General features: G+C 33.4%; 1 protein-coding gene across 1 annotated transcript in view; it reads left to right on the plus strand.

Annotated features, from left to right (window-relative positions):
- Nucleotides 1-25,482, plus strand: part of LOC122145805 (B-cell receptor CD22-like) — a gene marked incomplete at its 5' end in the record, with an annotated part of 49,359 nt that extends 23,877 nt beyond the window's left edge. Inside the window, 2 exons of the mRNA XM_042761405.1 lie at nt 19,216-19,494; nt 25,364-25,482. Of these exons, the coding sequence (XP_042617339.1) occupies nt 19,216-19,494; nt 25,364-25,482 (398 nt within the window). The remainder of the gene's footprint in view (nt 1-19,215; nt 19,495-25,363) is intronic.
- Nucleotides 25,483-26,797: the final 1,315 nt, after the last annotated feature.

Here is a 26,797-nt window from a genome sequence, read left to right on the forward strand (position 1 = left end):
TACTGCTTCTATATTCTTTTGCTTGCTGCTAGTTGCTTGTCTTGACGTAAGGACTGCTCTCTCTAAAAATGTACATATAAAGTAACACATGTTTCACTGCTTTATTAGACTGAATGACTGGAGCATCAAAAGAAGAATCCTGCTGAAGATTCACTGAGTCTCCTTGGCAGCCTTCACTTCTCACTTCTAAAAGTACGCTGTCATGTAACTAACTACCCTTTTTAGAGGAGAAGAAATAAACATTTTTAAAATATTGTTGTATGAATCACACCCATCCCATCTGAATCATGATTTTATAGACTGTATGTATCTCTATGTTTGATGGTAAAATTCACTTTTCTTTCACATTTATAGATGTGTTTTGTATTTTGTCTCTGACCATTTAAATGCACCAAAAGAGAAAAGTTCAATACTTTTAAAACCTGATATCTTTGTGTATTTCTTCAGATTACTTCTATAGCAAACAATCACTAGGTTTTTTTGATTCTGGGTTATTGTTGTCTACATGAAATATGGTGATTTATACGCAATACTTTCATGACAACAAAGAATTTGCAGATTTTTATCTTATCATGTTAGAGAAATCATGTTTTTAATAAACTAAAATATTGTTATCTTATGTTAGAGAAATCATGTTTTTATTGTATGATCTGTCCATAATCTGTGAGGCTTTGGCAGTGAACGAACAAAACAATGCAGTGTGAGACAATTACTGAAGACTTTCTCCGGTGAAACAGACTTTAAGTAACTTTAACAACTTGCATGCACTAAAAGAGTAAATATCTTAGAATGGATCTGTTTCTCTTCCTATTTCTTCATGTATTTCTGTGTAGAGTTTGTCTCCTCCTCATCTCTTCTTGAAGTGTGAAGCGCAGGAAGTGTCTGGTTTAGGTTAAACCAGTCTGTTAATGTGTCAGTATGGGCTCCAGTGCACTGTCTCTCTCACTCTGTGAGTATTTCATTATATTCTACACTCTCTTCTGTTTAGTTTTCTGTTTTTTAATACAGTATTCAGCTGAAGATTAATGGTTGTGCTGTGTGTAGGAGGGTCTATGAATCCAAAGTCTTGCTGTTTATGGTATTCTTTATTGTTCAGATTAATGTGATGATATGTTACGTGTGGATCAGATACAGAGAGTTTCCAGGAGAACATGTATTCATCTGTGCTGCTTGTGAAAGATGGAGGCTCTGTGGACATGTGCTTTTGCTTGTTTTTTTTTTTTTAAATACTTGTTATTTCATGTATTTCAGTTAAATCAGATGTATTTTTATTAATATGAGTTTGGTGTTGTATGATATTGTATCTTTTAATAGACTCTCCATCAGAGGTTCAGAGAGTTTGAGAACAGTGACCAAACACATAAGTTACTCCATCAACTTTTAATTCTTTTTGCCCCTCTTATTGAAAATTAATTGTCCTTACTAACTAACTTCTGTTTTCTGAGACACTTTTTCAGTTATTTTTTAAGCAGTTTGTCTCAACATCATTTTTAGCGGATGTGTGAATCAGTTCTCCATCAGTTCTTAGCAGAAAAACCACAGCTGTAGTTCATCATTAACATATGAACATGTTCCACTAACACTTGACACTCAGAAAGTGTGTTCTGTTTTTATTTTTGAAAAAATTTTTTTTTTTTTTTTATTTTCTTAATATAATAATACGCCGCTGGTTTGCTTTCTGGTTCACTTTAACTGAACTGAGTTTGGTTCATTTAAAATATACTTCATGTGAAAACACCCCAAGTGTTCAAATTCTTTTCACAGTCACTATAGTGTCACAATTAACCCTTGTGCTGCTGAAAACCCTGTAGCACCTTTAGTGTTCACGGACAAAAATGGCCAGCCTTTATATAATTTGATTGTGGATTTTTTTTTATGTTTTTTTATCACAAAATATTGGATTCAGTATTTTTGTCAGCTTGGTTTCTTTCAATTAGGACAGAATTTGTATTTGTTTTTGGAACTGATTGATTAGGTGTCATTAATCTTGAGCTTATGCACCTTAGTTTTTAATAGAAAAAAAAAGCATTATTTGTGGATAATTTTGTCAATAAGCAATAAAATACGAAAATAATTTGCACTGTTTATCACACTATAATGTGCTATAGGCTCAGATCAACGATGCCTACAATCGATCAGTTTTAAAAAATAAATACAAAGCCTGTCCCAATTGAAAGAAAACAAGCTATTTTGTACAATTCCAAAAATTGTACAAAATATTTTGTGAATTTGTTATATCCTGTGTGAGCAAAGTCAGTAAGTTTTAGTCCAATGTGATAAAAGTAAGTTGCATTTTTGGGTGAAAGAAAATGATCTCAGAACGTCCTGAACACAAGATGAGGGTGGAGTCGATGTTTTCAGAGTCAAACAGGAAGTGAGGCTGTGTTTCTCAAACACTTTGACCTGATGTGGTTTGGATTTCTGTTCCAGTGAAGAACCAGTGATGAGAAACAATCATCACATTAATGTTAATATCTGCTTGTAATGTGTGTTTACAAGTGTGCAAGTGTTTTACTACATAACATAGCTACATTTGCTACAGAAGTTATTAATCTTTGTTAAAAAATACAAGTCTTAGTTCATGTTAGCTCATTAAATAACACAGTTGCAACTTTTGATTTTAACAACATGTTATTAAATATTGGAATACCTAAGATTAATGAATGTTCAGAAGAATTTTTCATTGGCAGTTTATGTTAACTAATGAATTAACAAATGTTAACTAATGAAGCCCTAATGTAAAGTGTGAATGAACAATAAATAATTAAAACACTTTCAAACAATATCTAGGGCATGTTGTAGCCCAGAATAAAATTTAAAAAAGTTTGAAAATAAATAGTCTATTAAGTCTAAATATTTAAGTGTTTGGCGCTGTGATGAACCCCGCAGCAAATCCACAAATCTGAATGGATATTTAAATATGTTTCAGAAAGTATAAAATTTTTTATTTTTGGGGTTTCCAGAGTTGATTAAATCAAACACAGCTGACAATAACCATCATTTGTGTGTTTGTGTTTTTTTCTATATTCTCTAATTACGTGTTTAATAAGTGGTTTATACGCTTTGTTTTTGTTTGATAATTTTTGATAAGAGAATAGGGCAGAAAATATATTGTATCGTTTAAATACTATAATAAATCATTAGCACTTGCATTTTCACCTAGTGTTTCTTGTTTTTTTTAGCCTACCTGAATATGACACACAATAAACAATTTATTGTCACAATGGTGTGTTTGGTTGGTCTTCCTGTTTCATCAGTCTAAACGTTTCTGTTTTTTTATTAAGTTATCTGCGATAGCTGGATATTGTGCTGCAAGGGATATTGTTTTTTTTCAGCGCACATCCATATTGACTCCTTTCTGTCTTCAGAAGAACAATTAATTACTGTATTTGACTTTCTGCATGAGAGCACACTCCTAGCTTCCAGTATAGAATGAAATATAAACTGCATGAGAGTTGTTTAGCGCTCCATAATGTTCACATCGCCTCACTGTTTGGATACAATTAAGACACCGGTCCATGCATAAATATTTTTTGTCTCTTTGTAAATTTAAATGCTAGACTTGTTTCACCACTGGCCCTTGAAAACCTAAAACTGACACACTTGACCTAAAACATGTTTGGGATGGAATTTACATGTGTTATTAAAGTATGGAGAGTCGAGGGACAGGTTCCCAGTGTATTCTAGACCCATGCTGTGATGTGATTGTGTGTTAAATGATGGAGAAAATCCACCATCGGTTCTCATGAAGCATCAACACAGAGAAACACTTTCAGCTGAAACTCTGGACATGTTTCTGTGATCTGGCATTGTGTTTAACGAATGGAAATGATTTCTATTCGTTTATTCTGCTTTTAGTGCTGATGTCCTTCATCCACGCTGGACTCACTTCAAGGTATTGTGCTGGTTTATTAAACAGATATGACTAGTGTGTGTAGGATTTTTTAATTTAGTCTTTATTGATCACATGAGGATAACAACATTTGTCTTCTTTGGTGATAATTTATGTGGTCTGTCATAATGGTTCATGAGGACACAAATCTGTAAAATGACATGAATATTACAACATAAACGTGTGTAAACAAATGAAAAATTAAAATAAGGATTCTTTGTAAACCAATTGTAGAGGAAAATCATTGATAAAGTGATTGATATTACAGGAAAAACAAAACAACAACAAAAAAAACTTCCTGAGTGTTCATCCTGAAGCAAGGGTTCTCAGGGTCCAGTTAAAACATTCAGAAAAGAAAAGAAAATAAAAAAGAAAAGGAAAAGAAAAAAAGAAAAAAAAAGTTCCAACATCTAATAGTACTAAGCATATGCTTAAATGCTCAAAATTATGAAGGGGTCCCTGGCCCCCAAAGGTTGAAAACCGCTGTCCTGAACAACCAGTGCATAAGGGTTCAGATCTCGTGCAGCAGCTATACTTAATGTTGTTCATTCAATACAGTGTTAGTTGAAGGAGTCTGACAAAAGAAACCTACAAGATAGATGAACGTTTTCTATTTTCTCTGAAGATTATGTACAAATAATGATCTCTAAAAATAATGCTTTGTTGAAACCTCTGACTGATGAAACTAGCTCCGCCTCTACCGACCAGAACAAGAAGTTCAATAATTCTGAGCATTACCCTGTGTAAGGACACACTCTCAGTTAGTAAACGATCTGAAACATCTGATGCGGCGTCCGTACTGGTGTGGAGGAGGACACATAGATAGGAAGATCAGTCTCGTCACAATCAAAACTATGTTTCTATCACTGAATAATATCATCATCTTCCTAAAACTCTCCTCATACTACATGAGAATAGATTCTGTTGTGACAATGAATCTATAAGACTCCTGAAGTTATCAGCATAACATATTACAACACTGTTTAATTAAAGGAGAGCAATTAAATGTGTTGTGCTTATTGATTGTTATTTGGGGCAGTTTTGTTGTGATTGTGATCACAATAAATATTGTGTCAAAATCAATTAACTTTTGAGTGCCATTTAAACCCAGATGATTGTAATTACTCTAAGTTTGTCTTCTGTGGGAACACTAGCGTGACGTCTGACATACTGATAAAACTCTGTCTTCTCTAGTGCAGCTGACCATGTCTCGTCCCATTAGTCGATTTGTGAATTACACAACGAATCCACGGAAATATGCACTGTAGTCCAAGCAGTCGTTCCTTTTAGTTTTTGAAACGTGATCTTCTGCTAAATTAAATATGTCCTTTTGAATATGGGACTTTGAACTTTTTAACATAGTGCAGATATTTTTATTGCTCAAACATCAACATTACATGACTAAAATAAAGTTGAAACATGTGAAAAAGCATAATAGGGAAACAAAAACCTCTTTACCCATCAGTGTCACACAAGAGTGTAAGAGTTAAATTCTAGAAACTCCGGCAGAGATCCGCGAGGATCATCACAGATCAGTGGCGATTGTAACGGGTCCTTGATTCCATGGCAGTGAGAAATCAATGTAGATGGAAAGTCAAGGCAGGTCAGTTAGATAAGAAATCAGAAAAGAAAGTCTATAATTCTCCTCGAGTGAAGAGTTTCTTGGTGAAGCTGAATTTAAACGACTAATCTATCAATGGTCTGGTGTTTTTGTTCTGTGGCTGTTGTCAGTAAAAACATAAAAAAAATGTTGGATCCAAGTGAAGTTAAAAGCTTATTTAAACAAGTCTGCCAACAGTAAATCCAGCAATGAACAAGATAAACCAAATACAGGAACTACAAACACATGTGCATTGTTTCACATCCATACCAACAATAATAAGGCGAAACAATGGTATTTCATATAGACAAGTTAAGAGACAGGTGTAGACACGAGAGTAGCCATGGTGACCGCGGAGGTGTAACTATACTGTTAAACAAGGAATCAAGGCAACAATGGAAAACAGGAAGTGAACACAGAATATTCAATGGGAAACATGTTCAGTGACACTTCAACATAAAAGCTTGAACACTAAAACTGCAAAAAGACATTAAATCATCATGTCAGTATCATGTATAGCAACAGTTGTATCATTTATAGATTAAACAAAAGTATATAGATGTAATTTAGCATCATATAATGTCAGTGGACGAAGCCAGAGTGGTTGTCAGGGTGGAACTGTACACCACATGACCATCTGATCGGGTGACACCCATACAATCCATATGGTACTATTTTATTTCTGTGTTTAATCATTCCTGAAAAGAAAGCTTTATTTTAGCCGCAAAATCAAGGATGCGACGCGTCGAGTGTTCCGCAGACGATTCATCGCGTCTCTTTCCAGCCTCTCGTGTACGCGCTCTCGCGACACACGGTTTTCATTTTTCTTACGGAGTGGAAAACTGCAGAGCAGCGAGGACACAGAAACGAGTGAACGGACACGAAGAGCAGGAACACTAAGTCTCAGCCATTCAAAATCTTCATCAAATTTTATTAGAATTTCAAACGATAAATATAGTGTTTGGAGCTTTGTAGTAGCGAGACCAGGATCATGCGCCCCCCGCTGTGGCCCAAGTTCCAAGCAGAGCATGAGTGCATTTTTATTAGCAGTCAGTAAACACTGAAGGAACATCCGATCCATGGCTGAAAAGATACACTAACAAAATTACTGAGTATGGTGTAACATGTAATCACTCAACGCGTGTCTCAACCGCGGAAAGACAGCAGCTATAAGATTTAACAAAAAGAAAATCCACTCACCTAGGGTCCAGATAAAAACTAACGAGACAAAAATGTAATGCAAAAATTACATTTATATATTTACACTCATATTGATTTTTGATTATAATTAATAAAAGACTGTATATATATAACGGTGTTTATAAAAATAGGTCTATATAAACATGTATACAAAACAATTGTTAGGGTTCCCTGTATAGTTTAGTTTAGAAAAATGTAGAAAAAATAAAGTGTATGTTACCAGTCAAAAATATATATATATATTTTTTAAGAATTCTCTTCTGTTCACCAAGCCTGCATTTATTTGATCCAAAATATAGCAAAAGCAGTAATACTGTGAAATACTTTTACTATTTAAAATAACTGCTTTCTATTTGAATATATTAAAAAAAGTAAGTTATTCCTGCACATTTCAAAACTGAATTTTTAGCACTGACTACGCCAATCACATGACCCGTTCAGAAATCATGCTAATATTTCACATTGTCTACTCAAACAGTGAATATTATTAGTGGAAAACAGCTGAGTAGAATTGTTCATGCGTTTCTTGATGAATGGAAGCTCAGAAGAGCAGCATTATCTGAACCTAGAAATTGTTTGTAACATTATAAAGTCTTTAGCACCACTTTATGAATCAATTCATAAAACTCTTTGTTAATAAATGTAGTAATTTATTATAATTCCCGTTTTTTATGCCAGGGGGAGAGATTATAACACTGATTTCTAGTTTTCATGAACTAGGGATACCCGCGGGAAAACACAACATGGAAAACTACATTTAAAAAGAACAAAACCCTTACAAAGTCATACATCGAGCATCAGTCACTCTGTCACAGACTCACATCTTGCGTGTGTGCAGTTTTTTTTTTCGAGAGGTTCTCATTGAATGTCCATGTAAATTGGTAATATTAAAGATTTTCCAGTGAACGTCCTCCATCTTTAACCTTTAGTTAGGGGGTGTAGGAATCTTTCCAGTCACCTCACGATCCGCGTCAATTCTGGGAGTCCGCGATCCGATACCAGAACGAGATGCTGATCTACTTTTTTCCTCCCTTATTTTAATAGTTTACCGATTGAGAATCTTACAATCCTTACCTTTGCATGTCCTTAAATAAGTAATTTAGTAAATTTAAAAAATAATTTGCAACTTGAAAATATAATTAAACAGTTGTATGTTAAGAACTTTTAAGGTCTAATTATAACTCAGCTGCATAGAAAGACTGGGTTAGCAAATAATAAATGAGCATAGAAACATATTACAAACAAACAAACAAAGAGTGCTTTCAGAATTTAAGATTCTGAACGTTAAGATAAAGAACATCAAGAACTGGGTGACTGATTTTCAGACGGAAGGACACAAATAATAGTGAAGAACTCAGATCAACACTTAAACCATGAGAAAAACTGTTTCACCGATGTAAACTTGCAGCATAACACATTTTATTGTTTTGTTTTTCCATTTGCTTATTTATTATTATAAATTATGATTATAGTTCAGTGATGCGGATGGGATGATTTTTTTTTATAATTTTTTATTAATTCGCTTCAATTAGGACTACAATATTATGTAATTAATAATGTAATTAATAAAACTTTTGAAAACACCAAATTGTTTATGACATATATGATTATTTATTAGGTATATAGTTATGATTAATATCAATAATAAATTAATGAATAGGGCATAACATTAATAATACTTATTTAATTTAAGCAGCTAAATATCTAAATAATATAATAATTATTTAAACCAAGGCGCTGCTCCAAAACATAGACCAGGTTCATAAAACAATAGGCCGCTACATTACAGGAGACGACTTTGTCTGTACACTTTTTAATTGTATTGTTCACACATATATGAAAGTAGTCAAAATTACCCATGCCATTCTAAAGTTGTATAAAGTTCTTATCTTCTGTAGATCATGCAAGTGAAATACTTTGACAGATTTTGGTCCTTTAACAGCTTGATGGACCAGAAACCTCTGGTTACACACATTTAAAGTCTTTTCTTTAATGTAATTAATTGAAATAAAATATTATTACATCTTAAAAACCACTTGTGGGTGTAAAACAGGACACGAATACATGTTTTGAGGGAACTGTACCTTTAATCAGACAGTCCAGGTGAACAATGAAATGTCTCTCTGCTTTCATCACTTAGTTTAAACTACTTACACATTGATAACTTTTCCCGTTCAGCGCTTACATGAATATTTGTGTTCAGAGGGCAGATGGTGTCTCTCTATTGCTCTCTCCATGAGGTTTGTTATTCGCGTCCAGTCCTGATGGTAACACTTACATTTAGCTGTTCTGGAGACTCGTGCTATGGAACAAGTATTATAAACTTGTATAGAAACAAAATAGAATTATGTTTATTCCAATATGTGGTGGCCTTATCAGATCCTGAGCACATACGGACGTCCTTCTTGTGACTGTCTGGTGACGACCCAAGTTCACAAAGCCTGTATTACAATAAGTTTGTACCTAGAACATATTAAAGAAAATCAAATGTATGTTAAAAACCTTGAAATGGAACATTCTCTTACTTGAAACCAAACAAGCATGTTTAAACATTTGAAATTGAAAGCACTGCAAGAGCAAGTAAAATACGTGAAATACTAAATAATAAAAATTAATCAAATTCTGATTTTCTCAAATGGAACAGATGAAATGATCAATTCTTATGATTACTCATAAATGGAACACAAGAAAATAATACATCACAGATGTAAAATGGGACGCTCTCTTAAAGAAAACACACACAGAGGTGGTTATCAAAAGATTTAATTTACGCAGAAATAACTGTAATTTCAGATGAATGTGGTGAAGACTGTTGTCAGGTTCATTAGACACTTGTTTATTACTAACCAGAAGAATAATTATAAAGTGCATAAAATTCAGTAAAAAAAAAATTGTAATGCACTAGTAAAGCAGTGTGAAATCAAATCATAATTAAGATAATATTTAACTAAATAATCATGATTATTTCTGGTCTGGGACACCATTGCAATAACAAGCCGCAAAACCAGGTGTTTGTGTGCAAAAAATAGACTGAGCAAGTGAATGTTAGAACACTGTCCAACCAGACACATTAAACTGCGGCGCTCTTTCTCACGAGAAAAATAAGATGAAACCATATTCCTGAGATCCTTCATGACTTATAACAGAGCCTCCTCAAAAAAACTGAAATGAGTAAAATAACTAATGACAGTAAACAAATAAAACAGAAATGATATTATGATATATGATAAAAAATAAGAAAATTGTAAATTTAGTAATAGCACATTTTACAAAATATTCTCCCCACACAGAGCTGTTTAAGAATCACTTCATATTTTTTGTTCTTTCTTCACAAGAAACCGAGATCACAAACTTACACTGACATGTGACTCCAGACAGTCTGTATTACATTACTGGAGAGAGATATTGATCTGAAGTGTGTGATTGAGTCTCCCACAGAACTGGAGACAGAGAAATGGCCTGACATATCGACCGAGAGACTATGACATGGTCCATATTACCAGACATATGAGTGGAGATATGAGTGGTATGGAAAAGGCAGTGCAATGTTACAGACGTCTGAGCGTTACACTGTAAACACAAACACTCTCACTATCACCGCAGTGACTACATCTGATGCGGGTCATTCTGGTGTAGAGGACAGAGAGATGAAAGACCAAACTCATCACAATCAAGCTCTGCTGTTTCTCTCTCAGTGAAGGGTGAGTTAAATATCATTGTCCTCATAAACTCACTCTATTATGATCACATGTCCAACTGAGAGACTGTGGTTTTGATCAAAATGGAAAACTCTTACTGTTTACCAAATTCTTCTCAATATTCAGCTCTATTTCTCCTATTTCTTCATGAGAAACAAATCACATCATACAACAATAGTGACTCAAACGTTGTCACATGACAAAAACTGCACTTTTTATATCTTAAAGTGTTGTAATGTGAATTGTACAGTCTGTGTGTATATTATATGATATGATATAATGAATACAGAATTACACATACCTCTCAAAATCATAAAGATTGCTTTATGCTGCGAAAGTTGGATTCAGATGAGATGTTTCGATGACTTTTTATAACTGAAAAATCAAACAGTGATATATATTCCTGAAATAGTCTTATTTAGCTTATTTTGTTGTGTGGTGCATTTGTGAACTCCGCTGTTCTCTTATGAGTTAAAAACTATTACGAAAACTTTGTAGTTACAGTTGTCTTTAAAGTTAGCAGTCTTGAAAGGGTCTTTAGTCTTTGTGCGCGATCAAAGACTAAATTTTTTTTCCATTTCATTTTATTATTTAAGTGGAGATGCAAATTATCTTTCTTGAAATACAAAAGAATTAGAAAATAAACAAAAACAAACAGTGGTTTTTGCATGTTTACTGTTCTCTAATATTCAGTTAATTGGCAGGGCTGGATGATAATTAGATATCGATAATTATCAGCGCGATATAAATTCTCCTCGATAAACGATAATAAAAGTTTGATAAAACTGCTCGATACAATGTTTTATGAGTGCAAACGCGGAACGAAAGAGCGAAGATCGTCATTTGAAAGCGCGTCACTAGGTTTACACCCGTTTTAAACGCTCCGGGTACAGAGTTAAACAGCGCTGGTAGCTTCACAAGAGCAGATGGGTGTTACTCGCTGATGAATCTCGATCAAACATTGCTGCTGTGAGAATCCCAGAGTGAAGTTCTTGAATTCAGCGGGAGCACAAATAACTCTGTTTCCAGCCAGATGATAACAGCGCTGACGAACGCAGAAATACTGTGCGCAACCACAGTGAGAAGACTTTTAATCTACAAATCACCATCATTTACCATAGAATAGATTGCCTGTAGTACCACTAACTGCACCATGGTATTGTTTTCACAAATCTCAATTTGTGCGAATTTTATTATATTATCATGTAGACGTGTATTAAATGTATTGAAGGAGGAGTAGTAATGGAATCTAATTACAGTAATTTTGTGATCAAGCTAGTATTTAGCCTAAACTAAATGTATTTAGACATTCGTTATATTAGAATACAAATACCTAGAAGCCATATTCCATTTTTTCATGGTATTGAGGCGCTATAATTGTGGTTTTAGTTGATTATCATGATCTAAATGTATGCTACTATGGAAGACCAATGGTTAAAAGCACCTCAAACAGTCAGAATTAAATTTCATCATATGAGATTGCTACAATTTTTACAGATATTACTGATTTTTGATAATGAACATAAATCTACATCTGCATCCTAACTCAAGCTACTATCAAATGTGTGTTTCTAGGAGAAAAATAAAGAAAAAAATATATAAATATTATCAGGGAACACAAACCTGTTTCTTGATTTGAAACAGTTATTTTTTTTGATGTTTATTACTAAGATAAGATTTTTTTATTTTTTTTTTTTTTTTTTTGTTTTTTATTTTGTGTAAGTGTAATGTATTAGTGTGAAGAATTGTTTGTCGTGTTGTTTTTATTGTTATTATTTTAAAACCACAATAAGACGTCTGTTTTTACAACTTTCAAATTGGAGCAAAAAATCTGCCTTTAAACTTAAAAGAAATGAAATTTGACATCTATCGTGATAATATCGATATCGACTGATATGAAATATATATAGAGTGATATTTTTTTGGCCATATTACCCAGCCCTAGTTAATGGTCACATGACATGCAGATAAACAAATTAAACATTTTATACTTTTGTGTTTTGTTTTTATTTATTATTATTATTATTATTTTTATGATTTAATTATTATCTTTTCATCAACTCACAGCCCCCTGCAGTTCTCTCACAAACCTCAGTTTGGTTAAGGCTGCTTTATAGGACAGATATTGTGCAGTTATTAGTGATTTAAACTTGTTTAAGAAAGCTGAATAGAGTTAGATTCACATACAGTTCAGTTATTAGTGCTTCTTAATCCTGCTGCTGGAGACCCGATCTGAACATTTATGACTCCTTTATCTGACTCACTCAGTTCAGTTCATCTAGCTCTCTGTTAATCACACAATCAGGTGTTAAATAAGAGAGACGTGCAAAACCACATCCAGACACATCCCCAAAACCAGGATTAAGAACCACTGAATTAGAGTCACAACTGTATATTATAACTGAAGTGACTCACATCCACATTGAGAACCTGCTGCACGAACAGAAACAGCTAAATGTGACGTCTGTCATGATTGTAATGAGGTGCGTGATGATAGAAAGATCAAGAAACAGTCTTTTAACAAGTAAATCCTACAGGAACAGGAAAACTCAGGAGTAAGAAGAGGACAGACAGAGAACTGGGAAAACTAAGTGCTTAAATACTAGAAAGAGTGTAATCATGAAGAACAGAAACAGATGTGTGGAACTAACTAACAACCAAGAACACTGTTTGAGTCATTTCATATTTTTGTCTTTCTTCACAGATTTACCAACATCTACACTGACTGTGACTCCAGACAGTCCTGTATTCACTGGAGAGAGAGTCAATCTGAAGTGTGAGATTGAGTCTTACAGTGACTGGAGACAGAGAAATGACCTGACATATGACTGGACATATTACCAGACAGCTGAGTGGAGATATGAGTGGTATAAAGGCAGAAATGACAACAATGTGATTTTAAAGGACTCCCAACATTACACTGAAAACAGAGACACTCTCACTTTCACAGCAGTAACTACATCTGATGCGGGTCAATTCTGGTGTAGAGGAAACAGAGATAAAAGACCAAAATCATCACAATCAAGCTCTGCTTCTCTCACTGTGAAGGGTGAGTTAAATATCATTGTCCTCATAAACTCACTCTGTTATGATCACATGCCATGTTGCACAAGGCTTAATTTCTAGGGGGAAAAAATGTAGTAAATAAACAATTTAACTACGTAACATTATAATATAAAACCAAACCATGTTCAGAAAAACATCCCTGTTATTGCACAAAGCTCCATTTTTGGAATTACCATTTCATGCGTTTTATAATAATTTTACAACTTTTAATGTATGCAATAATATAAATCCATTAAGCGACAACAAATCTAAAGGTATTAAACCAACTGCAAAATATTCAGAATATTATTCCCTATGATGCACAAGACTTGGTTTTTCAAATTATGCCTTTATTGTTTTTATATTTTTCATGTTTTATATACTTTACTCACTTAAATTAAACTCTGACACTATCTGAGATAAAGTTATCAAACCAACTGTAAAATATTCATTCTGTGAAAATCTTCTTTAATAAAACGTTATAGATAATCCGAAGCTTAGTTATTAAAAATAATTTATGCAACATTTTTATTCAACGGTTTTTAGGATTTTAATAATTTCAAACATTTATTTATGAAAAACTTATTAAGACGCAGAACTTCAGGGGGGTGTTTTGTCGATAATTTTTTGTTTTTGCGCTTAAGAGCGTTTTCTGTGAGTCATTTTACGATCGTTCGTTATTGTTTCATGTGTGTTTCACAAAAATGCACTTAACACAATCGCAGGTATCCTTTAAGTGCTGTTTAGAGGAGTCGCTGTCCGTTTGTCAAGTGCTGAAATGTCATATTTCATATTATATTATATTATATTATATTATATTATATTATATTATATTATATTATATTATATTATATTATATATTATATTATACTTTACATAATAATATATAATATACTTTCGGGTCTAAAACGTTTCGTGCACTGTCAACAAGTCACTGACAGATCCCCTCTGTGCTTTAAGTGCTGCTTAGAGGAGTCGCTGTCCGCTGCTTTTTATTTTTTATTCAATCATTTAATTTATATATGTATTTCTATTTTGTTCTGCCCTTTTTAGTTATTCCATTTATAAATTAAGTTTTGCAAAACGAGTAATAAAGTGTACAATAAAGTACAGTCAAATCCTTTTATTAAAATCACATTGCACTTGAATCCAGTTAACCATCAAAGCACTGCGTGTCCCGCGGGCGGTACGCTGGAATTTTAACAGGTTAAAGGTGTAATCTTCGGATTGTCCTGCAGGTGAGCGCATAAATCTGTCTTCTTACGATGCACTTCACTTTACGATTACTCCAGATTACTCGTAGATGTACGATGATTTTCAAGTGCTACATAAGTTACGATGCTTTTGGGAAACAGACCGTGATATTAAGATCAGTCGTACGATCGTTTTTACGAACTTCTTAGACTTACGAAGCTTTTGGGAAACTCAGCCCAGATCTGTTTGCGACCACAAGAAACAAACGGGAGGCTTTTCAGACGCGCTTCAGCTGTCCTCAGCAAACAAGCGCGGAAAAGATAGGCGGCAGGTGCCAAAAGAGCTTCAGTAGAACAGCAGGGAACTGCGGTCTGATGAGATGTTGTTATATGTTAGTAAAACAAACTTTCCTGTCCTGACAGAGCTTTTACTGCTCAAGGCGCGCGCTCTTCAACTGTACGTGAATATGAGACGCACGCTCACTTCATAAAAAAACCGCACTAGAAACTGTGGGCATACATTGTCAGTTAATTCACGAAATTACCAAAATAGAGATTAAAGCTGCAAAACTGTGTATGTGCATTACATTTAAGAACGTCTCTCAAATGAATGCAGCCTATTAAGATATTATTTTAAAATTTATAATTTAATGCAAAAGTGGGCCAAATGTGAGCACAGTGCAGTTAAATGTAGTAGAAAATATGCCCTAATTTTTCGTTAATTTGTAAAGTATGATAATGAAAGAAAATGAAACCATATTTAAATTCATAAACTAACTCATTTTACATTCTTACATTATTTTCCTTTATACAGAGCTCAATTTAGTTATGACAAAAGTGCTGCAATGAATTCATTTTGACAACTAACAGAATGTTAAACATTGACTGATGATTTTTTCAGAGTTGATTGATAATATAAAGTTCAGTGAATGTTGACTTTAGTTATCTGCATGTCTCATTCATGAGCAGGGCTGTGCAATGATGGAGAACAAGATTTTGGTGTTAAGACCCAGAACCAAGTTTACTGAGCAATAAAGCTACAGTGAGCCCTTTTATTAAAATACCTGGAGCCTAGAAAAATAATACAAATATTGTCATTCACTCAGTATTACTTGATGTAATTCACAGCTATCTCAGTTATAATTAAGTACAAATTAATTGTATTTGGTTGTGTTTTAGGCACTAAAACAGTCCAGTATTTTATAGTCAAATCCTAACTATTTGAAGTAATGATGATTTCGATGCGACCCCAGACTGGTTGCTTGCCCCTCCCTGGCCACCCCTATGAAGACATCCTGGCTTAATATCAGTTCATTTCTGAGTATCTCTATTGCTCAGGAAGAATAAATAAACAAATAAATAAACATGTTTGTGAATGGCCATTTGATTTACATTTGAGAGAAACTGAGCGATTTTAAACAAGGATACAAATTAGCCACTCTTCAATGAAAATTGCCATTGTAAATTCAAAATAGACCATCTGTATAATTCAGGTATAGATTCAATGAGTTGAAAACTCTTGCTACTTCATACTGCAATACAAAACAATGCTGAACTTAAAAAATAAGAGATGTTTAAATGTTGTAATAGTGATTTTATAATGTCTAAATATAAATCCAATAGCAAAACGGGAAAAGAACTATATTACAGAGTGGAAATGGTAAAGGAAACCATAAATGATCATCTGCTTCCATCTAGTGGCCATATTGGGAATCATGACATTCATTTTAATAAGCGTTTGTTTTTCTACCAGGTGAAATGTTTCACTTAGGATGGCAGATTTTATATGCATTATCTAAAAATGGAAAAGAAAAAAACCTTCCTGATGTCCTTTAAAGTACATTTTACTATATAAAAATGTACAAACATATGAATAACTTTGAGGCAAATGACACCCACACAAACACACAGACACACACATTAAAGTATATTTTACATAGACACACACACACACACACACACACACACACACACACACACCACACAAACACACACACCACACACACACACACACACACACACTACCACACACGCACAAACACTACCACACGCACACACACACACACACACACAAACACACAGAGACACACACACACACACACAAACACACACACACACACACACACACACGCACAATCACACACACTCACACACACACACACACACACACACACACACACACACACACACACACACAAACGAACACTACAGACACACACACACACACACACACACAACACACACACACACACACATTATATATTCAAATCACCTAACTAAAAAGTGAGCAATATTACATGTGTTTGAAAATAAAAATGAATAGTTAAACAAAAAGTGTTGTTCTGTCTGGGGTCTGCCATCAGGAGTTATAGAGGATGTTATTCCACACATTTCTCTTATATTTGGGAAATTACATTTTATATGATTCAAGTTGACTATTTCACAGTAAAATCTACTTAAATTAATTTCCAGGTCATTTTTGCCTAAATAAAGGGCAGTTTCCCCTAACCTTATAAAATGTGTGAATCATATTTCATATCAAATTAATTTCCAGGTCATTTTTGCCTAAATAAAGGGCAGTTTCCCCTAACCTTATTTAATGTGTAATTAAATCAATACTCAATTAAAATGATATTTCCACTGCAGAAAGAAACTGAAGCAGCTGATGTAGTATTTAGATTCATTTACACACAGTTTAATGATGCTGAGATGTATTGATTTCTCCTGTCTTATGACTTTTTACAGTGCATTATTTAATATTCTCTGGATTTATCCTCACAAAGAATATTAAGGCAACCGAAAAATAATAGGAAAAAAATAGCAGCCAAAGAACACATAATAAAACATCTTTAAAACCCAGGAATTTCTCCAAAGCAGACCACCTTTCATCAGCCGCTTCATTACAGAGAGACTTTCTAGAAGTACAACAATATGTTGTGTCACAATACAAAACTGCAACAACAAGTATTGTAGAAAGTTACTTTATCGTCTGTAGATCAATGAAAGTGAAAGTTTAGACAGACTTAATTTAACATGAAATATGGTGAATCCTGAAGGTCACACATTCAAACTTCTTTGTTTATTAATTGTAATTAATTGAAATAAAATTCATTACATCTTAAAATTCAGTAATTAAAACATTTTAAATGCATGTCGTGAGGGACAGAGTGAAATCATAAGAGTCTAATATAATTCTGTATTTTTAACTAAGCAGAATCATGAATATTTGTGTTCTGGTGTCTCTATTGCTCTCTGCATGAGGGTCTTATTCAAGTCCATTCCTGATGTAACACTACATTTAGCTGTTTGTCTGAGCATGTGACTGTTAGAACAGATCTCCATCCTGTCACTTTATCAGATCCTGAGACATCCATCTTGTTCTGTCTGATACCCAAAACCAGTTCACAAAGCCGTATTCAGCCGTGTACCTAGAACTGTATTAAAGAAAATCAACATGTGATGTTAAAAACCTTGAAATGGAGACATTCTCTTACTTGAAACCAAACAATCATGTTAAACAACAATTGAAAGCACTGCAAGAGCAAGTAAAATAAGTGAAATACTAAATAATAAAAATGAATAAATTATTTAATTAAATGTGTGTTCACTGCTGTGTGTGTGCACTTTGGATGGGTTAAAAGCAGAGCATGATTTCTGAGTTTGGGTCACCATACTTGGCTGTATGTCACGTCACTTTAATGGATGCTCTCTTGAAGAAACACACACAGAGGTGGTTATCAACCTTATTTTTTCTACGCAGAAGTAAACTGTTTTCTGTGAATGTGTGAGACGTCAGGTTCATTAGACACTGTAGAGAAATAATGAGAAGAATAACAAAGTGCAGTAAATGGAAAAACTGTGTGCACTACAAACCAGTGTGTTCATAATTAAGATAATATATTAAAATAATATGGTAGGACATCAGTTTGCAATATCAAGCAGCAAAACAAGGTGTTTTGTAGCAAAAAATAGACAGAAGTGAATGACACTGTAAACCAGACACATTAAACCGCGGCGCTTTTACGAGAAAAAAATAAGAGACTGAGATTCCTGAGATCCTTCATGACTTAACCAGAGCCTCCTCAAAAAACTGAAATGAGAAAACTAATGACAGTACACAAATAAAACAGAACCAATATTATGAAATATGACAAATAATTATTTTGTAGATTTATAATACATTTACAAAATATTTGTTCCCTGAAAGAGCTGTTTAAGTCATGAATTATCAGTCTCAGTGTGGCTGGCAGAAGCTCATGTGTTTCTTGATGCTTCAGTGCAGTTGCCTTTAAAACACACACAAAAAATAAAGTAAATATTAAATCCTATTAACAAAACTATAAAGAAATTATGCTAATTGCTTCCGATCTCTTTCAATTGCAAGAGCTTTTGATGCTTTTTTTTAGAGCTTTTTCATGATGCAAAAGGAATTAATGTTATTTATTGTAAAGGGAATTTACTGTAATAACTGTAGAAATTACAGAAAATGTCTTAACAGTGCAGTAATTTTCTTATATGTTAATAACACTGATTATGATACAGTGATGTTTTTCTTCAATATCTCTCCTTATATGTGTATTAATACAGAGAGACCAAAAGCTGTAGTGAAGGTGACTCCAGATCAGCGTGTGTTCAGAGGAGAGACAGTCACTCTCACATGTGACATACAGGGAGCAGGAGACATTCAGTGGACATACAGCTGGTTTAAAGATGGATACACTTTCTATTCATACACAACAACAGCAACAGCAGAGATCAGTTTCCCAGCATCTGTGTCTTACAGTGGTGAATACAGATGTAGAGGAGAGAGATCAGACTCACAGAGATCATCGTTCATCAGTGACGCTGTTACACTGACTGTATCAGGTGAGTGCTTATATTAGATTCTGTTTTGTTTTTTGATTGTTTGTTTAATATTTGTAGTTTAGTTTTGTTTTTATTTATTGAAGTTTTGTCATCTGTCACGTCAAATGTTTTGAGCTCTTTAAAGTTGGATTCAGATTTGCTGTCAGAGTTTTTATGACTGAAAATCAATCAATGATATAATTCCTGTGTTGTTATTGTTATTTTTGTGGTGTGACTCCGCTTCTCTCTTAGAGTTAAAACTACTACGAAAACTTTGTAGTTACAGTTGTCTTTAAAGTTATCAGTCTTGAAAGGGCATTTAGTCATTTTTGTTTTTACATGCAGTGCTCTGTTTCTATAAAGAAGTGATTCACAAACCTTTTTTTATTTCATTTCATTTTATTTTAAACTGAACGCTTTGACGTAAAATATTTACTTGAAATACGCCTGAATTTTTTAATTAATATTTCAATAATTTAACAACAGATGCATGTTCACTGTTCTCTAATATCAGTTAATGGTAGGGCTGGATGATAAATATAGCGATAATTATCGCGCGATATAAATTTTCTCGATAAACGATAATAAAAGTTTGATAAATGCTCGATACAATGTTTATGAGGCAAACGCGGAACGAAAGAGCGCTCGTCATTTAAAGCGCGTCACTAGGACCGTTTATCCGCTCGGGTCAAAGTTAAACAGCGGCGCGAGCTTCACGAGAGCAGATGCGTTACTCGCTGATGAATCTCGATCAAACATTGCTGCTGTGAGATCCAGAGTGAAGTTCTTGAATTCAGCGAGGAGCACAAATAACTCTGTTTCCAGCCAGATGATACAGCGCTGACGAACAGCAGAAATACTGTGCGCAACCACAGTGAGAAGACTTTTAATCTACAAATCACCATAATTTACCATAGATTTACTGTAGTACCACTAACTGCACCATGGTATTGTGTCACAAATCTGAATATTTTATTATATTATTAATGTAGAACATGTAAGAAATGTATTGAAAGAGGAGCAATGGAATATAATTACAGTAATTTTGTGATCAAGCTAGCGATTAGCCTAAACTAAATGTATTTAGACATTCGTGTAGTTTTTATACAAATACCTAGAAGCCATATTCCATTTTTTCATTGTATTGAGGCGCTATAATATGTGGTTTTAATTGATTATCATGATCTAAATGTATGCTAGTATGGAAGACCAATGGTTAAAAGCACCTCAAACAGTCAGAATTAAATTTCACCATATGAGATTGCTACAATTTTTAAAGATATTACTATTTTTGATAATGAACATAAACTACATCTGCATCCTAACTCAAGCTACTATCAAATGTGTGTTTCTAGGAGAAAAATAAAGAAAAACAAATTATAAATATTATCAGGGAACACAAACCTGTTTCTTGATTTGAAACAGTATTACTCATTAGAACATACAGAACTAAGATTTTATTTTTTCTATTAAGATATTTATTTTGTTAAGTTTAAAACTGTAAAAGTGTAAAGAATTCAAAAATGAAGTGTTTGTCATGTTCTGATCATAAAGAATAGTTTAAAACAACAATAAGACATCTGTTTTTTACAACTTTCAAATTGGAGCAAAAAATCTGCCTTTAAACTTAAAAGAAATTAAATTTGACATTTATCGTGAAAATATCAATATCGACTGATATGAAAAAAATACACACATATATATATATATATATATAGTGATAATTTTTTGGCCATGTTACCCAGCCCTATTTAATGGTCACATGACATGCAGATAAACAAATTAAACATTTAATACTTTTTTTTTTTTATGATTTAATGATTAGCTTTTCATCAACTCACAACCCCCTGCAGTTCTCTCACAAACCTCAGTTTGGTTAAGCCTGCTTTATAGTACAGATATTGTGCAGTTATTAGTGATTTTAAAACTTGTTTTAGTAAGCTGAATAGAGTTAGATTCACACACAGTTCAGTTATTAGTGCTTCTTAATCCTGCTGCTGGAGACCCGATCTGAACATTTATGTCTCCTTTATCTGACTCACTCAGTTCAGTTCATCTAGCTCTCTGTTAATCACACAATCAGGTGTTAAATAAGAGAGACGTGCAGAACCACATCCAGACACATCCCCAAAACCAGGATTAATAACCACTGAATTAGAGTCACAACTGTATATTATAACTGAAGTGACCCACATCCACATTGAGAACCTGCTTCACAAACAGAAACAGCTAACTGTGACATCTGTCATGATTGTAATGAGGTGCATGATGATAGAAAGATCAAGAAAGAGTCTTTTAACAAGTAAATCCTACAGGAACAGGAAAACTCAGGAGTAAGAAGAGGACAGACAGAGAACTGTGAAAACTAAGTGCTTAAATACTAGAAAGAGTGTAATCATGAAGAACAGAACAGATGTGTGGAACTAACTAACAACCAAGAACACTAACTAGGGAACTCAGGTACCCGGGAAAACAGGAACACTGAAAACTACATTTAAAAGAACAAAAACCCTTACAAAGTCATACATCGAGACTCAGTCACTCTGTTCTACAGACTCACATCTTGAGTGTGTTGCAGTTTTTTATTTTTTTTTAGGAGGTTCTCATTTAATGTCATGTAAATTGTAATATTAAAGATTTTCCAGTGAACGTCTCCATCTTTAACACTTTCTAGTAGGGGGTGGGAATCTTTAGTCACCTCACGATCCGATTCAGATTCTGGGAGTCACGATCCGATTCCAGAACAATTCTTGATCTACTTTTTTCTCCTTATTAATTAATTAGTTTACCGACTTGATAATCTTACAATCCTTACATTTACATATTAAGTAATTTAGTACATTTAAAAATAATTACAAATTGAAAAAATAAAAAATAATAATTAAAACAGTTGTACTTACAGATTTTTCCCCCCAGTCGTTGAAGCATATTTCATACATTACTTTTTTTATTTTATTTTTTATTCAGTCATTTAATTTATATATGTATTTCTATTTTTTCTGCCCTTTTTAGTTATTCCATTTATAAATTAACTTTTACAAAACGAATAATAATTTAAGAACGTCTCTCAAATGAATGCAGCCTACTGAGATATTATTTTTAAATTTATAATTTAATGCACAAGTAGGCCAAATGTGAGCACAGTGCAGTTAAATGTAGTGGAAAATATGCCCTAATTTTTCGTTAATTTGTAAAGTATGATAATGAAACGAAAATGAAACCATATTTAAATTCATAAAATAACTCATTTTACATTCTTACATTATTTTCCTTTATACAGAGCTCAATTTAGTTATGACAAAAGTGCTGCAATGAGTTCATTTTGACAACTAACAGAATGTTAAACATTGACTGATGACTTTTTCATAGTTGATTGATAATATAAAGTTCAGTGAATGTTGACTTTAGTTATCTGCATGTCTCATTCATGAGCAGGCCTGTGCAGTGATGGAGAACAAGATTTTGGTGTTAAGACCCAGAACCAAGTTTACTGAGCAATAAAGCTACAGTGAGCCCTTTTATTAAAATACCTGGAGCCTAGGTAATAGAAAAATAATACAAATATTGTCATTCACTCAGTATTACTTGATGTAATTCACAACTATCTCAATTACAATTAAGTTAGATTTAATTCACAACTATCTCGTTTTAGGCACTAAAACAGTCCAGTACTTTATAGTCAAATCCTAACTATTGTGAAGTAATGATGATTTCTGTGCCACCCCAGACTGGTTGCTTGCTCCTCCCTGGCCACCCCATGAAGACATCCTGGCTTAATATCAGTTCATTTCTGAGTATCTCTATTGCTCAGGAAGAATAAATAAACAAATAAATAAACATGTTTGTGAATGGGCATTTTATTTACATTTGAGAGAAACTGAGAGATTTTAAACAAGGATACAAACTAGCCACTTTTCAATGAAAATTGCCATTGTAAATTCAAAATAGACCATCTGTGTAATTCAGGTATAGATTCAATGAGTTGAAAACTCTTGCTACTTCATACTTCAATACAAAACAATGCTGAACTTTAAAAATAAGAGATGTTTAAATGTTATAATAGTTATTTTAAATGTCTAAATATAAATCCAATAGCGAAACGTGAAAAGAACTTTATTACAGAGTGGAAATGGTAAAGGATACCATAAATGATCATCTGCTTCCATCTAGTGGCCATATTGGAATCATGACATTCATTTTAATAGCGTTTGTTTTTCTACCAGGTGAAATGTTTCACTTAGCATGGCAAATTTTCCATGAATTATGTAAAAATGGAAAATACAAAAAACCTTCCTGATGTCCTTTAAAGTACATTTTACTATATAAAAATGTACAAACATATGAATAACTTTGAGGCAAATGACACACACACACACACACACACACGAAAAGAAAAAAAACTTGCATTATATATTCAAATTACCTAACTAAAAAGTGAGCAATATTACATGTGTTTGAAAATAAAAATAAATATAAAAAAAAAATGTGTTGTTCTGTCTGGGGTGTGCCATCAGGAGTTATAGAGGATGTTATTTCACACATTTCTCTTATATTTGGTAAATTTCACTTTTTTTATATGATTCAAGTTGACTATTGCACAGTAAAACCTACTTAAATTAATTTCTAGGTAATTTTTGACTAAATAAAGGGCATTTTTTCCCCTAACCTTATTTAATGTATGCATCATCTTTCATATTACAGTAACTTAATTATTAATAAAATGTAAGAATTTGATTATTTAATGTATGGATGTTATTTATTATTTTAGTTAATTATTTATTAATTTGTTAATTTCCACTGCAGAAAGAAACTGAAGCAGCTGATGTGACATTTAGATTCATTTACACACAGTTTAATGATGGTGAGATGTATTCATTTCTTCTGTCTTATGACTTTTTATAGTTCATTATGTAATAGTCTTTGGATTTATCCTCACAAAGAATATTAAGGCAACAGAAAAATAATAGGAAAAAATATAAGCAGCCAAAGAACACATAATAAAACATCTTTAAAACCCAGGCATTTCTCCAAAGCAGACCACCTTTCATCAGCCGGACATCAGCAGGACATCTATCTTGTTCTGTCTGATACCCAAAACCAGTTCACAAAGCCGTATTCAGCCGTGTACCTAGAACTGAATTAAAGAAAATCAACGTGATGTTAAAAACCTTGAAATGGAGACATTCTCTTACTTGAAACCAAACAATCATGTTAAACAACAATTGAAAGCACCGCAAGAGCAAGTAAAATAAGTGAAATACTAAATAATAAAAATGAATAAATTATTATTTGATTAAATGGAACAATGAAATGATCAATAATTATGATTACTCATTAATAAAAACAAAGAAAATAATAACACAGGTGTATAATGGATGCTCTCTTGAAGAAACACACACAGAGGCTGTTATCAACCTTTTTTTTTCTACACAGAAGTAAACTGTTTTCTGTGAATGTGTGAGACGTCAGGTTCATTAGACACTGTAGAGAAATAACCAGAAGAATAACAAAGTGCAGTAAACGGAAAAACTGTGTGCACTACAAACCAGTGTGTTCATAATTAAGAAAATATTATTAAAATAACATGGTAGGACACCAGTTTGCAATATCATAATATAGTATGGAGTGAATTGAATTGTAATGTAGACAAGTTAAATTAAACTGCGGCGCTCTTACGAGAAAAATAAGATCGATTGAGTTTCCTGAGATCCTTCATGAGCCTCCTCAAAAAACTGAAATGAGAAAACTAATGACAGTGCACAGATAAAACAGAACCAATATTATGAAATATGACATAAATAATTATTTAGTAGATTTATAATACATTTACGAAATATTCTCCCCTGAAAGAGCTGTTTGAGTCACTTCATATTTTTGTCTTTCTTCACAGATTTACCAACATCTACACTGACTGTGACTCCAGACAGTCCTGTATTCACTGGAGAGAGAGTCGATCTGAAGTGTGTGATTGAGTCTTACAGTGACTGGAGACAGAGAAATGTACTGTGATATGACCGGAGCTATGTGTGTGGATATTTTAAGAGAGATGTGTGTGGATATGTGTGTTTTTTAGGGGGAAAGGACAACAATCTGATTTTAAAGGACTCCCAACGTTACACTGAAAACGGAGACACTCTCACTATCAAAGGAGCTACTGAGTCTGATCAGGATCAGTTCTGGTGTAGAGGACAGAGAGATAAAAGACCAAACTCATCACAATCAAGCTCTGTTTCTCTCTCAGTGAAGGGTGAGTTAAATATCATTGTCCTCATAAACTCACTCTGTTATGATCACATGTCCATCTGAGAGACTGAGGTTTTGATCAAAATGGAAAACTCTTACTGTTTACCAAATTCAGCTCAGTATGTATTCTGCATATTTCTTCATGTGAAACAAATCACATCATACAACAATAGTGACTAAAACGGTCACATGACCTCATTGCACTTTTTACACTCTTAAATTATGTAAATGTTGTACAGTCTGTGATTGTATGATCTGTGAATACAACAGAATACACAAACCTCTTAAAATCATAACGATTGCTTTGAGCTCTTTAAAGTTGGATTCAGATTTGCTGTCAGAGTTTTTATGACTGAAAATCAATCAGTGATATAATTCCTGTGTTGTTATTGTTATTTTTGGTGGTGTGACTCCGCTGTTCTCTTAGACTTAAAACTACTACGAAAACTTTGTAAAACTTTGTAGTTAAAGTTGTCTTGAAAAGTTAGTCAGTGCGCTTGAAAGGGCCTTTATTTTCTTTGTGCGCGATTTCAAAGACTACCTTTTTTCATTCTCATAATATCATTTAATTAGGGCTATGATAAATAGATATCGATTATATCCGCTCGGGTCGATAAAGTTAAACAGCGCTCGGCGCGAGCTTCAACGAGAGCAGATGCGTTACTCGCTGATGAATCTCGATCAAACATTGCTGCTGTGAGATCCAGAGTGAAGTTCTTGAATTCAGCGAGGAGCACAAATAACTCTGTTTCCAGCCAGATGATACAGCGCTGACGAACAGCAGAAATACTGTGCGCAACCACAGTGAGAAGACTTTTAATCTACAAATCACCATCATTTACCATAGATTTACTGTAGTATCACTAACTGCACCATGGTATTGTGTCAGAAATCTGAATATTTTATTATATTATTAATGTAGACATGTTGAAGGAGGAGTAATGGAATATAATTACAGTAATTTTGTGATCAAGCTAGCGATTAGCCTAAACTAAATGTATTTAGACATTCGTGTAGTTTTTATACAAATACCTAGAAGCCATATTCAATATTTTCAATTTTTCATGGTATTGAGGCACTA

This window comes from Cyprinus carpio, chromosome A7, assembly GCF_018340385.1.
Source record: "Cyprinus carpio isolate SPL01 chromosome A7, ASM1834038v1, whole genome shotgun sequence".
In the NCBI taxonomy this organism is placed as follows: domain Eukaryota; kingdom Metazoa; phylum Chordata; class Actinopteri; order Cypriniformes; family Cyprinidae; genus Cyprinus; species Cyprinus carpio.